General features: G+C 39.9%; 1 protein-coding gene across 1 annotated transcript in view; it reads right to left on the bottom strand.

The window, feature by feature from the left end:
• Nucleotides 1–14,540, bottom strand: part of flt4 (fms related receptor tyrosine kinase 4) — a 46,769-nt gene that overhangs the window by 20,064 nt on the left and 12,165 nt on the right. Inside the window, exons 2-8 of the mRNA XM_042419518.1 lie at nt 10,405–10,501; nt 8,080–8,354; nt 5,678–5,823; nt 5,390–5,555; nt 4,209–4,348; nt 3,931–4,102; nt 153–270 (exon numbers count right to left, since the gene is read on the bottom strand). Of these exons, the coding sequence (XP_042275452.1) occupies nt 153–270; nt 3,931–4,102; nt 4,209–4,348; nt 5,390–5,555; nt 5,678–5,823; nt 8,080–8,354; nt 10,405–10,501 (1,114 nt within the window). The remainder of the gene's footprint in view (nt 1–152; nt 271–3,930; nt 4,103–4,208; nt 4,349–5,389; nt 5,556–5,677; nt 5,824–8,079; nt 8,355–10,404; nt 10,502–14,540) is intronic.

Raw genomic sequence — 14,540 nt, 5'->3', positions numbered from 1 at the left:
ACACAAGACACAGCTGCAACAGCGCAGAATACCCTCCTGCTGTGGTGCTCTGCCCCTAAATGAATCTGTTAATCTCAGCCGTATGAGGACTAATTACACTTGTGGATATTGCTCATTAGATTTAATGAGCACACCAGAGAGTCTCATCTTACCATTGTGTTTCAGGTGCGGGGAAGGCAGACACATTCACATGTAATTTGAACGACTTCTGACCAGCAGTTACCTCCACCACTTTTCCATTTCTGTAGTCCAGGTTAATAAACGGCTTTTCTGGAATAAGAGACATACATTTGCAAAAGTTTACCCCAGATTTCCATTAAACTACAAATGTATTAGCTTGATCAATACAGTGTATAAATTATATTCAGGTATCCTCAATAACAGACGTAATAATTACTTAGAGACTCATGGATTATTGGAGGAAAAGCAGGGTATTTACTTATTTACCATATTTATGTAATATCCTCAGTGTAGAGAGCATGACTACAAAAAGGGAAAAATATTTGCTTGTTTTGTTGATTTCAACAAAGCCTTTGATTGGATCAATGGAGACCTTTTCAAGTATAAATTATTATGTTCTCGCATTGATGGTAAATTTTATAATGCCATCAAAGCCTTGTACAAAGCCCCAGTTTATTGTCTGCAGTTAAATAATTTCAGGACTGGCTGGTTTGCTACTCCATTTGGACTGAGGCAAAGAGACGTACTTTAACCTACATTATTTGTCTTTTATGTAAATGACTTAGCTGAAGTAATTAAGCAGGCCAATCTAGATATAGTGATTGATAGTATTTAAGTGTTTAGTTATATGCTAATGATATTGTGTTGGTTGCAGAGACAGAGATTAATTTACAAAAAAATGTTAAACATTCTGAGTTTATGATGTAGTAAATGGAGAATGATCATTAATAGTGAGAAAACACAGAATATAAAGTATAGAAAGCAACATAAACAGCAGAACAACCATATATTTAAATTTGGACCAATGTCTCTAAAGTACACTAGTTCTTATACATGTCTTGGTTTGGTTTTTAATGAAAATATGTGCTTTACAGAGGGAATTAAAGTACTGGCAGAATAAGCAGGAAGAGCACTAGGGTCTGTAGTGAATAAAATGAAATTGTGTCCTGTCCTTAGTTTTTCAACCTTCACTTGACTTTATGATTCAATGGTGGGCTCAGTTTCATTTTATTCTGCAGGAGTGTTGGGTTTTAAGGATGCCTCCGAGAGTAACGGCATCCAGAATCGAGCCATGAGGTGTTTTCTTGGGTTGCATAAATTTACTGCTAAGCGAGCTGTTGAAGGTGACATGGGATGGGAGTCATGTCTTGTAAAGCAGAGAGTTGAAATGGTGACGTTGTGGAACCGCCGTATTCAGTTGCCAGAGAAACGACTGACCAAAAAGATCTTTAACTGGGATCGAGCTCACAGTTATCCTTGGTTGAGAGAGGTCACTGCAATATTGACTCTTTCTGATTTGAATCCTATTTTCAGGAATCACTTGCAGTGTAATATAAATACAGTCAAACAAAAACAATTAAAGATCTATAAGGAACAATGGAAGACGGATATTTGTAAGAAACCAGAGCTTAGAAACTACATTCAAATCAAATAATAGTACTATACAGAATCATATATAAAATTAAATTTACGGAGGGGAAAGATCCCTGTGTGCTCAGTTAGGAACTGGTACTTTACTGCTGGCATTTGAGGTAGGCAGATATAAAGGTATCCCTGAAGAACGACATTGATGTGTTTTTTGTAGTCTTGGTGTTATCGAGGATGAATTTCGTTTTGTTTTTAATTGCCCTTTGTACAGTGACTTGAGGAATTATTTGTTTGAAAAAATCCAATTGAAAAATCCTGATTTGTTTTGGTTGTCAGAAGCTGATATGTCGAGATGGCTTTTTAATATAGAGATTTTTGTTTTGGTGAGATTAATAGGAGATGCTTGGCTGCTAAGAAAACACTGTATCCATCATAACAGGGCATTTCTTCCATGTAAACTGAATGCTTTGAAATGTTCTCTTTTTGAATCTGTACGAGAAGCTGGCTTCTGCATGCTTTCTTTTCAAAGTGTCGAATAAAGTCAATCAATCAATCAAGCTGTGGTACTGTACATCATGGACTGTCATGTGGCCATCCTGGTTATTATTGTTCAGTGTCCTGTATGCCCATATGGGCTGAGCACCAGGAAGGTGCAGGACACTTAAATAATCAATCTATCAATGTTTACATAAGGTAGTTAGTGCTTTTAATTCTGATTCGCAAACCAAAAATCTTTTTGTTTGAGTAATAAACACAACCTGTAGCCTTGTAAGGTGGCTCTGAAAAGTTTGCAAAATGGTTCCTTTGTAGAGAACGGCAGCTTTAAGTCAACTCAGATTCACAACAGTTGCAGTGGATTCAAAAGGTGACCCAGAGTAAAAGCAAGAAAATGTGTCGAAACAGGTCAAAATGTCAACAGAAATGTCTACAGACACTTCTCCTCTGCTGTTGAGTGGTAAATGGACTGCACTTATATAGCACCGTTCTAGTCTAGTCCAACCACTCAAAGCACTTTTACACTACATGCCACATTCACTCATTCACACACACATACACACTGATCTCTCTCGTAAATGAGACGTTTGATTCAGTGCACCTCTGCTCAATCAATACACTCAGAGATTTTTCCAGTACAGCCTCTCTTGGTCTTGATATTGCCAGAAGCTTATGGCGGCTAATGTAAGCTGTGGTAGCAAAGTTTATCTACGTTAATATTGCTCTATAATCAACATACTGACTGTTGCGCTGTGCTATTCTTACACTACGTTTTAGCATTTACCATCAAGAAAAAGACAAAATGAATGTTGTTTTCGAATGCAAGAAATATTGACTATGGTAGTTTTGAATTTGTTCTGTTAATAAAACCATAATAGAGAGAGTGCAATAGTATAAACATCTAGGGTCGATGAAAAACTTACTTTTAAAGTCCATATTGACATGTTCTTACCAAAGCTGAGATTGAAATTGGGCTTTCTTTTTAGAAATAAATCTTGCTTTCCTTTATTTACGAGAAACAGAACTGTTGAAGTAGTTTTCCTCTCTGTATTGGATTACGAGGATGTTACGTATGGGCGGGTGGCCAGGTCCACTCTCAGACGTTTAGATGCAGTATATCACTCCGCATTATGATTCATCACTGGAGATAGTTATGGGACACACCATTGCCAACTATATCAAAAAAAACTGGAGTGCCTGCCTGCTGTGAGGAAAGAGCAGCATTTGTTCTTATGTATTTACAAAGCTATTTTATAAAAACTCCCCTCCTATCTCTCAGCCCTGCTTTCTTTGAACGTTGGTAGCCACAGACATCACTGACCCTGCAGGTGCCAAAAATTCATACAGAGTTATGAAAATCTGCTTTCTGTTACTGTGCCCCACATTCTTGGAATATGCTTCAAAACTTTACATTGACCCCATTAATACCATTGAGTCACTTTCAAGGTTTATTTCTAATTCTATTGATTGTAACTGTCATTTAATTTTTTAATTGTTCTTATTCTTATTGTTTTATTGATTTATTAATTTTTCTCATTGTCAATTCCTACACTTTTACTTTTTAGTATTGTTCATTTTATCTTATTTTTAATTGATATAGCCATGTATTCTTTTATTGCTATTTGATTTTAGTTTTGTCTACATATATTGCATGTCTGTACCATTGAGGGTTCTCCCTCAATGAGTTTTCCGAGGTTTTAAATAGATTAAATGAGTGAATGATTGTGAGTATGTTAGCATGTTGACATTGGGATTTAGCTCTAAGCATTGTTGTGTCTAAGTACAGCTTCACAGAGCTGCTCGTATGGGTGTGGACTCACGGTCAATGTGACATTTAAAAGATTTATTGAAAAAGAGGAAGTGAATGTGGACGGTTCTAGTGCTTACCGTGAACTATGACCTGAGTTTTTTCGGTTTGTGTTGTGTCCGTGCTGGTGACATTGCAGCTGTATGGGCCAGTGTCTGCAACAGTGACACTGTGGATGGTCAGGATGCTAACTGCCTCTGTGGCGTGAGACAGAGCTTCACGATAGGGCTTAGTGTCCACTGAACTGTTCGTCTGGTGAGAAGAAACAGACTGTGAGTATCATCGAGCATGGTCTAAAATTCAGTTTTTTTATTTACTGATGCCGTACAGCATGTGACCAACTGTTGCTGCTGCGTACCTGTTTACCAGGGTAAGACCACTTAATGTCCACCCCGGCGTTGAACTCCACCAACGCAGTACAGTTCAGGGTGAGGGCCTCCCCCACTATCAGTTCTACTGGCTCCTCAGGAAACAGCTTGACATCGTAAACCTGACTTCCTGTTCGGGAAAAAGAAAAAGGGGAGGGACAAACAGAGGGACAGAGGGAGGGGGACAGTGAGAGAGGTCACTGTGACATCGTCAGCAGTTTTTCCTTCCTCGCAGGACCAGAGGAAATGACTTTCCTTTGGACCAGGGGAGCCATCCTACTATAAAGAAGCTGTCTGTCACAGACTCACACTATTTCCATTCATGTGTCAAGCTTTATATCAGTGAAGCAAATTAAAGTGGCATATAGTGAAGCCTCAATTCAAAATGAGGGAAAAACGGCAAGCATGCTTTGGACACTGGCCAATGCCTCTGATATTCAAGTCACCTCTCTCTACAGTCACTGGAAATGACACGGGGTGTAAAAAAAACACATGCTGGTGATGTCTGTGCAGCAGACTGTGATTGCCTGATTGTTTAAACGCTCCATTAAACGCGCTTCGAGTGAAGACTCGCTCTCGGTTTCTCCACTGACTGATGCGGCTGTTACTTTTGGCCAGCAGCGGTGGGTATGAGTTTCCTTTCGCCCTCTGAAGTGAGAGGTGAATGATCTCACACAACATAGCAAAGAGCCCCTAGGTCTCTCGGAGTTCACTCGCAATGAGAGGGAACCTCAACATGAAATCTTGCTTCTTCGTTTCCTCAAAATTTAATTATGCTTTCCCTTCCTTTTCCTTCATTTCTTTTAATTCTGCTCACATAATGGCACACATAAAAAGGGGAGTTGTTTTCTGAGGAAATGGCATGATGAAATAAAATCCGCCAAATTGTCAGCATTAAGGCATAATTGCCTCACTGACTGCCATGTAGAATTATGGTGACAATGCAGCCAGTCTAGCACTACCTTTGACTTCCCAGCTAATTTCTCTCTCAGCAAGAGAAAAGCTTCAAATCTAATTTAAATATTTGTATTGGGTCAGTTGTGTTTTCGTAACTGCTGGACTAAAGGTTTGTGTGATTCTCTGCAGTTCTGCTAAGCTTCAAGCTGAAATACCAGAGGAGAGTGAACCCTTTAAACCTCTGGAGTGAACAAAGGTATAATGTCTTTTTTACCTGTAGTGTGGATTAGGTAGTTGGCAGAGTGGTGCTCTTCGCCTCCCAGTGTGGCAAAACACGAAAGTCCGATGAGCATTGGCACGCTGTCTATGATTTGTCTGGGAATGGACCAGCCTCGCTTGTTGTCCCATGTCATCCCACTCTTCTCCAGAGGCGTGGGATACTAAAATGACACACATTAAAAAAAAAAAAAAAAATTGCTGGAGCTCAAATCATCAATTAAAGCACCATTTGACAGTTTAAATTACAGGAGTAAAGTGGGAGAAATCTGTGGTGAGTACAAACCGCATGGAGGGTGACGTTGAGATCGGGCACTGTAACCAGACATGGCACTATGATGTTTGTGGAAAAGCGTGTGATTAAAATGGTCTCCAGGTCATTCCCGTTGCCCTTGCTGTAGCTGCCTCTCCTGAGGAAGGGCTGCTCGGGGTCTGGATGCAGACAGAAAGAGGGAGCTGTTAAAGGGTAACCCTGATACCAGCAGCTAGATAATGACAGCTATTACTGAGGTGATTTCTTAAACGGACAGCCAGATATCTCAAAGCCTGATAATGACCCTCAAAGACACGCTGTATGGAGAGTTTATCATGATTACCATGTAATGCAACAGTAAATAGCATTTAGGACTGCTATTACACGTCAGCTAAGAGACAGACAGCCAAGGGGCTTAATCCTCCTCTAAATAGTGTTACATTTTCACCGCAAGCTGTCTGTTGGTGGAAAATATCACTCCTGTGTTTCATCCTTAACACCTTGATGTTTCCCTTTTTGTTGTCTGTGACTCACAGCTACTGTTGCACAGGGCTGCGGGAGGACATCACAGCAATTGTGTCACCAATTTACATTGCGGCTGTTATCACTACAAAACCTCATATTCCCCCAGCATGAGCGCACACTATTATAAAAATGCTTATCTCTCAGGCTTCTCTGTCAATACCAGCGACTTTTGTATGGCAACCGAAGATGCTGTATGACCCTGCTCGCTTCTTTTCTTATTTCTTTATTTTTTAACGATACGCCTTTTATTATTTTCATACTTTTTTTTTGCTGCAACACTCAGAGCTCTCACCTCAAGCTGCTGCAAGGCCTGAACAATGGGTCCTATCAAGAGGCTTATATTTTCTGCCCCATTGTGGTCTAAATACACACAGGTTACAGAAATAATACACAACTCCTCGCAGTTTAAGTCATCACAATAAATCACTGCAGGCAATCAGTTTTGGGAAAGGAGATGTCCTGCTTAGGGAAAGCAAAGTAGGATATGGGCCTGTGTGTGTGTGCGTGCGTGTGTGTGAGAGAATTTATTTGCAAATGTGTGTGACAGAGGAAGTGTTTGTGTATTTTACATGCGCCTGTGTGTGTGTTTGTAAGCCTATACACATACAGTGCACTCATGCATTCAGGTCATACTGAACATTTGTGTGTGTGTGTGTGTGTTTAGAGGGTGGTGTGCAGCACAGACGGGGTAAAGGGGCGACGTCTGTCTATCTAACTGAATCCACATGCGTCCTTTCTCATCCCGCCACATGCTGGGTCTAATTTATGGCTGCGATTTCATCTGCTTCTGATCAGCCCCCTTGTTAGATCTGTGGAAACTGTTTTGGCACCTTGTCAGAGAGGATAAACAGGCGTTTCACATGAGTGGACTGGTCAGCAGGATTCTCCTACATGACAATCATCATCATCAATCATCTGTCTCTCTCACCCTCCCCATCCACTCTTCCTTCTGCTTTTTCTCCTACAGCACATGGAGTGAGGCGAGGAAAAAAAGTGAAGAGGCAGTCCTTAAGGCCGAGATCTTAGTCCTAAAGTCTGGGCTAAAATCGAGGAGGTACAGTAAGAGTGATGGCTCTGAATCCAAATATTATATGAGACACTGTGTGGCCAGGAGAGAAAAGATTTGTAGCAAAACCTGATTCATTGTGTGGCTTTTATCAGATTTGACACTCTCATAAAACAGTGATACCACATGAAAAGCCACATGAGAGGAGAGTCATTGTTATATTTCAATATTTATAAAATAACAGCATATCATTTCTCTAATTAGAAAAGTGAATAGGCCTGCTCATTCCGACCTTTATCAAACACTTTGCATCTCTAATTTCTGAAACATTAATCCTGCCAGCTTCCAGGGTATTACTGAGGTAAAGTCAATGACTTCCAGCTTTAATAATGCAGCAGCTGCTTTGATATTGAAGTAATATTCAAACAGGAGAGCTGTTTCAGTAGGACGTCCATGGTTTTCTTGTTAACCTCCCAAGGAAAAGAGAAACTAAAGACAGAATCCACACAGCCAAGCTAAAGAGTTGCTGACCAGGTCAGGCAGGCAGGGGATGAAACATGCTCTCTTTAGCCACAGGACAAGTACAGGCAGAACAAAATGGACCCACAAACTGCCAACTCACGACTATCTAAAATGGATTTCTTAAAAGCATAGAACACGTGAACTTGGAAATAAGATGTTTTGTCAAAACTGACAACTTAATTTTCATAGACGATACGCACTTTGCTCTGACAATTACCTTGAAATGAAATAAGACAAAGATTGAAACAGTCTTTTATAATGAATATTTTATGCTGAGTCAGTGAGGTGAACAAGTCATTTAAATATTTTCAATTTCAACCGAAGTTGCGTCATTATAGTGTGTCTGTGCGTGTGTGTGCGTGTTTGTGGGGAAGTGACTCACCCCTGATGAAGGCATAAATGCTGACAGCAGTGGTGCCTTCAATGACGGCCTTGACATCCTTGTAATTGCAGCGATAATAGCCAGTGTCTGTGGCCTGCGCTCTGTTCAGGGTCAGCCTCTTACAGTACGGCCTCCCAGGCTGCCCCGGACACTCACTGACCAAGGGGACCCTCTGCCCAGGGGCGCTGGTGGTCGGCAGCTGGGCCTGACGGTCAGTTAACTCCTGTCCCACCAGAGTCTTATCAGGCCAGGCCCAAGCCAGAGTGCGCTGTCCCCTGAGGAGACATCAGGTCACAAGACATGGGACAGATCTCACATTAAGATGAACTTCAAGGTAATAAATTATCAAACATGTAAAATCGGATATCAAATGTTAATTTTGGCATCTGTTTCAATCACATTTTACCAGTCAGTGTCATGTTTTGACTGGTGAAACCTTTTAAAGAGAGTCTAAAGTGTGTGTGTGTGTGTGTGTGTGTGTGTGTGTCCACACATCCCTGTTTGCTCTGTGCTTTGTCATATAAATTCAGTTATGGGTGGACTTGTTAACCCGAAGGCATTATGAGCGAGATTGAGTTGAATCATAATGGCTGTGTGAAAATTGATAGCTATGCTTTCACCACCTGACTCCACCAACTACAAATGTCCACATTTGCAGACAGTGCCAAAATGTGATGATTGGAAATAACTCCTCCAAAAATCACAGAGGGCAATAAAAGTATTCTGTGGGTTATTTTCCAGCCCTGGTGAATAGCGTCTATCTATCTCGACTCTAGAAAACTGTACATTGTAAAGACTAAATTGAATAAAATGAAACTGACGTTTTCTCCCTGGAGATTGTCAGGAGTGCTGGCTATGCGAGGTTTACATGCGAACAACCATTTAAGACCTGTGTTGGGGAAAAATCCAAGAGTATCACCGGCTTACTAAAGACAGCATTTCTTTTTGTACTGCAGGAACAAAACGGTTAATGGAGTGACAGCTTGGCAGCAGGCAGTGCGGCAGAGATTTCATAAGGATAAAGGAGGCTTATTATGAGTGAATTCATATCTCCCATCGACTCCATTTAAATCAGTGTTGGCTATGTTTTAGAACAAAACAATCTCTGTGTGTTGTCTACAACATGCCCCTTTGTATGGTTTGACATTTGATAGGAGTTTGTAGAGTCCCATTTTTCCCTGTTAAAATATTATAGGAAGGGTTCAGTAGTAGGACATTAAAGAATTGCCTTATATATGTATATTTTGTATATATTTCAAGATCCCATCCAGGCATGTTTTAAGATGTAAATAAAATACTATACTTTGAATAATGATTTGTGTCTAATATGGTTTTTCCAAAAAAAAAAAAGTTCAATTATCTCATGAAAATGCTTAAAATGTCACTTACTCCTTCTCTCTCATTGAAAAATCCATAATCTATAAATATGCAAATATTATTCATTTCTAAAGTTTAACTGTTGGATGCCTCCTACTTTACTGAAAAGTGCATTCTCAGTGTTTGTGCACTGGAGGTTTGAATGTACACACCTTCAACTCAGGTGGAGAGGAACTTCAATATTTACTGTAGATGTTCAAAGATATATTATTAAAGATATATATAAAGATATATAAAGATGTATTTAACAATTGGTCAGTTGTTATTATTTTATAAAAAACGTATACAAAACACTTATGGTGGTTATATGAATTTTATTAAAAACATATATTATTATTGACCATCAGTTAATTGTAGCATAATTGATCAAAAATATTATTTTAAAAAACACAATTGTACTTTTTAAATAATTTAGTAGTTACAGTAAATGTAATGTATTGTCTTAAAGAATGAATATGTTGTCCTTGCTGTAAAAAGCACTATTGATCACTGTCCCACTTTAGCAGACAAGCTGTCTCACTAAACCTTTAAAACACAATTAAGGCAAAAAAAAAAAAAAAAAAGATGTTGTTGCTGAGTTTGAGATTATATAACTTTCAAAACTTTAGTATGTTAAGCAGGGTTGGACTATCTCACTAAAACATCATTTATTATAGTAAAACCCTCTTAGACAAACATGTAATTCGGACTATTTAAGTAACAAAGACTTGACTTGAATGAAGAATGAACACAAGGCACACGTGTTGTAAAAAACTGGACTGAAAATTGTTTAGAGTAACATTGGATGCTATTATAGTATCCCTTGGTCACTATTAGTCAAAAGAAAAGAAAAGATTTTGATTTTGCTTCTCACTGTTTTTGCATTTTTTTAATTTCTGAAATAACAAACGGCACATCATGCACACAAGTGCATGTACACATTCCCGCACCACAGCAGCGCACACATACCTGCATGTAATAGTGAGTGTTTCGTGGACTGGAATCACTAGGTCGTCTCTGGAGCTGTCAAGGATGGGTGGAGTCATAGAAAAGCCAATCACCAGACCTGAGGGAGCGAAGAAGGGAACTGCATTAGATTCATGTTACGCAGGTCAGTTCGGACGACCTGGTGGTTTTAGCAGAGCTGCTGGTAGGCTGTCAAATCTCCATCAGGAATCTGAAACACGACACGACATTAGCTCAGATAGCACGTTGTTCATTACATTTACAAGCTGTAAGGCAATCTGTGGGTAAAGTGCTTGGTCCCTGGTACTGAGAAACTCCCAGACAGACGAATCACGGCCCACTCACGAGGCGATGCTGTTCGGAGCTCCCTGCTTCCTCCTTTGAAAAAGCCACAAAGACCATTTGCCCTTGATTCATTACCAATGCATTCACTCCTCTGACTCGAGCTTGGATAATATGGCTGGTCTAGAATGTCATTACCGTCGCAGAGTCCCCTCAGGGTGCTATTAGCGCTTAGTCAGACTCCACACCTATGTCTATCATATATAAAAGTGTCACCATGACTTATGAACCACCTGGATATCATTAAAGATGAAAACACACACAGAGTGATAACAGAGACTGAGAGGGTGTATGGAGGTGGATAGGCTTTCTTGGCATTATGAGGGCAAATGATGACCATTTTTCACATCTGGCTCAGAGTTTGACAGTGATCGTGATGCCTGTGCAGTATTTAATGCACTACACGTTGGCAGTGAACAACTTGAGGACAAACTGAACTGCAACTCTGCAACTTGACAAAGGGGTCAGATAGAATGTCAACATGAAGAAATAGACCGGTGGATACTGATTTTTGTATTACTGACACACATATATTCCAACATGTGTAATACAGAAGACAATAAGCCTTCCTTCACTCTACAATATGATTTCACAACAGTCACTCATGACCTGTTGCCAATCAAAACCCAGAGCTCTGGACAGCTGCGATTCAACTACACAAAACTCATTCCTCCAACACATCCGGCTGCCCGGGCAACACAATAGAGCAAGGTTATTCTTATATAAATATTTTGTTAATCGTGTTTACAGTTAAGGCTGATCCCAATGGAAGGAGACTGATCAGCCCAGGTTCCTTCCAATATAACAAACAGACAGAATCTAAAATTAACATTGGCTGACCTACAGTCCTATTTGTTTTGTGTATTTCTAGTTCTTTAGAAATACACGTTTTTATAACTACTGAGTCTATTTTAAATCTGTGACATTTTATTTGCCAAAGTTGTTTCGATTTCTCTAAATCCATCTTTCCTTACAACCCAGATTCCCCTCTGTCCTCCAGCAGGCTGTTTCAGAAGCTATTTACATAAAATCAGCATTATTCATGAGCACCTACTTGGATCGGAGGTGTGGCCCCCACCTTCACCCCCAGCCAATCGTAATACTACCAAATGAATAATGCAAATTCCCTTATGCTGCATCTTTAGCTGGAGTAATGTCTGCAGCTGGAGACATAAGATAGTATATAGTGGTCTATGAAGTGGAGTCTGATCATGAATAAAGGGGAAGAATGTGCTGTTGCACAGTTGAGATTTTAACAGGATGTTTCAGAACAATAAGATCATGAAAGTTTCCCAACAAAGCATAGGTCATTTTTTTAAACGCAGCCAGAGGTCGCTATCTTAGCATTAGCACAGATACATTATATGACCTTTAGCTGACTAACAGAGAGAAACAATGTTTTACGAGTTTGTTGTTTTAAAACTTCATCCAAAGACTGATGATGAAAAAGTTGAAAATCCTGCAGCGTACTGAGTCTCATTAAGCAGACAGTTGCCAATAACGGAAGGAAGATTGTCTCCAAAATGAATTTCAGCCTGATGTAAATTTCTATCCCCTGGAGGGCTGTAAAGACATTTTTGCTGCTGAACAACCAGCGACAGCACACTTCCACTGTCCTGCTTTGCTCGTCATACTTCCACTGTCCTGCTTTGCTCGTCATCCAGCTGAAAGGCAAACTCCGACTCTGACTAAAGAGGGTACGGCAGGGGTGGGCTCATGCTAAAGCTTCCTGCATATTTGATTTGACTTTCTGGTGTGACGTAGTAACGGATACCACCTCAACACCGCTAGCTCTTGAGCTGCAAATTTCAGAATTTCAAACAACTGAAAAAGGCCAAGGAGATAGAACTGAGTAATTTTACAGCACAGGAGAGCCCCCACCATCACTCTAATCCATCCAAAGCTCATTTTTCTTGTTTTCCACAATACCAGTCCTTTACAGGTATAGTCCAACATTTTGAGAGCTACGCTTCTTTGTTTTCTTGCCAAGAGTTAGATAAGAAGATTGAAGTACTGCTCTCATGTCTGTACGGTAAATGTGAAGCTGCTGCCAGTAGCCATTAGCTTAGCTTAGCATAAAGACTGGAAATAGTGGGAAACAACTAGCCTAGCTCTTTCTGAAGGTAACAAAATCTGCCTACTGCTGCTGGCAGTAGCTTCATATTAACCATACAGATATGAGAGTGGTATCAATATTCTCATTTTCACTCTCAAAAAGAAAGCGAATAAGCATCTTTCTCAAAATGTAGGACAATATCCTTGTCCATCTCTGGTATCGAAGTTGAAACAACAACACAATCAAGCAATGTGTGTCTTTGTGTCTTTGCTCTGATAATAAAACTGATATCATGCTCATTTAAAACCACATACAACCCACAAACAGTTGAATGACTGAATGTGAACAGAGGGGCAACTAACCATACTAACCATCCTAACAGAAAACAATCATGTTAATCAATCAATCAAACTTTATTTGTATAGCACCTTTCATAAAGATTAGTGCAATTCAAACAATTTCAGAGTAATGCACATGAGAGATAAAAATGATGAAAATGTAATAAAATAAAATAGATTTGAAAGCTATAATGACAGTAATACAGTAAATTATATTTTTTTAAAAACTAGATAAGTTAGATTAAAAAGCCAAAACAAAGACAAATCAAATCGATAAGAGGGATAAAAAATATATTACAATAGTAATTAAAATAAGAGATATCTTAATCTAAAGCCAGGCTGAAGTGGCAGGTTTTATGTTAAGGGGTTGAAGTGGGAAGTGGTGGCAGTCCATGAATCATTCCCAGCTTGGCTCCCAGCAGGGTATTCTTGTCTGCTCTTTCAGAGATCTTTAACTCTGCCCCAGAGGAGAAGCAAAGTTTCCCCAACATATTGTCTCAGCTCAGATGTGAACCTGCCACCGACTTCTGTCCCATCACCACCCCTCCGCCACACAGCACAGCTTTGTCCACTCTTCCTCACACCTGAAATGCTGTGAAGCCAAACAGTGTCATAAACGCAGGGCCCCCCCAAGAGCTACAGACAAGGGGAAAGTGAGAAAGGAAATTCCTGCAAGGACAAGTCACTATTTTAGGAATAGCAAATTTCCTTTACACACACTAAGGGAGTATAACAAGAGAGATCTCCTGGCTGAGTCATGTCTTAATTTGGAAGGACAGCAGTCGAGTGCTGGACCTCCCACACCTTCAAATAAAAAAATTCAGTCTCTTCACGGTCATGCATGGATGGCACACTTGGGTGCCGCTGGCTATAGATGGAGAGCATTTGGCAAAGCCTGTGTATAAAGACACTATTAAGATATAAAAATTATACAGATTGCAGCTTCCACATTTAGTCCAAGGGCAAGGTACTCAGGGCAAAACATAGCAGACAAAGCACTACACCTACACATTGTTATACAGTATATTCAACAGTAAATGTCTCTGAAGAATGAAGGGGGAAATAATGGAAAATATACAACAATCTAATGCATAAGATGATGTGTATTGACATGTCTGAGAGATGTGCGCAGTGATGGAGTGATGAGCTCTACTGTAGCAGAGTTCCCATGATGGATGCTTCCCTCACAATCGGTTGAGAGATCGCTAGCTGACAGACAAGATGCAAATTGTAAATCTTTTTGAAATGTCATGACTGACTGGCCAGCCCTGAGAGACAAGACATCAAGATGTGTGGAGGTGCATCTGTGAGGGAAACCTGGAAAAGATGCATTTGTTATAAAGGGAAGACTTCAGCTTTGGCTATTTGAAATGCTCCAACGCTCAGTAAGATAGACTGATATG

This window comes from Thunnus maccoyii, chromosome 8 (genome assembly GCF_910596095.1).
Source record: "Thunnus maccoyii chromosome 8, fThuMac1.1, whole genome shotgun sequence".
In the NCBI taxonomy this organism is placed as follows: Eukaryota; Metazoa; Chordata; class Actinopteri; order Scombriformes; family Scombridae; genus Thunnus; species Thunnus maccoyii.
This window is presented reverse-complemented; position numbering and strand designations above follow the sequence as displayed.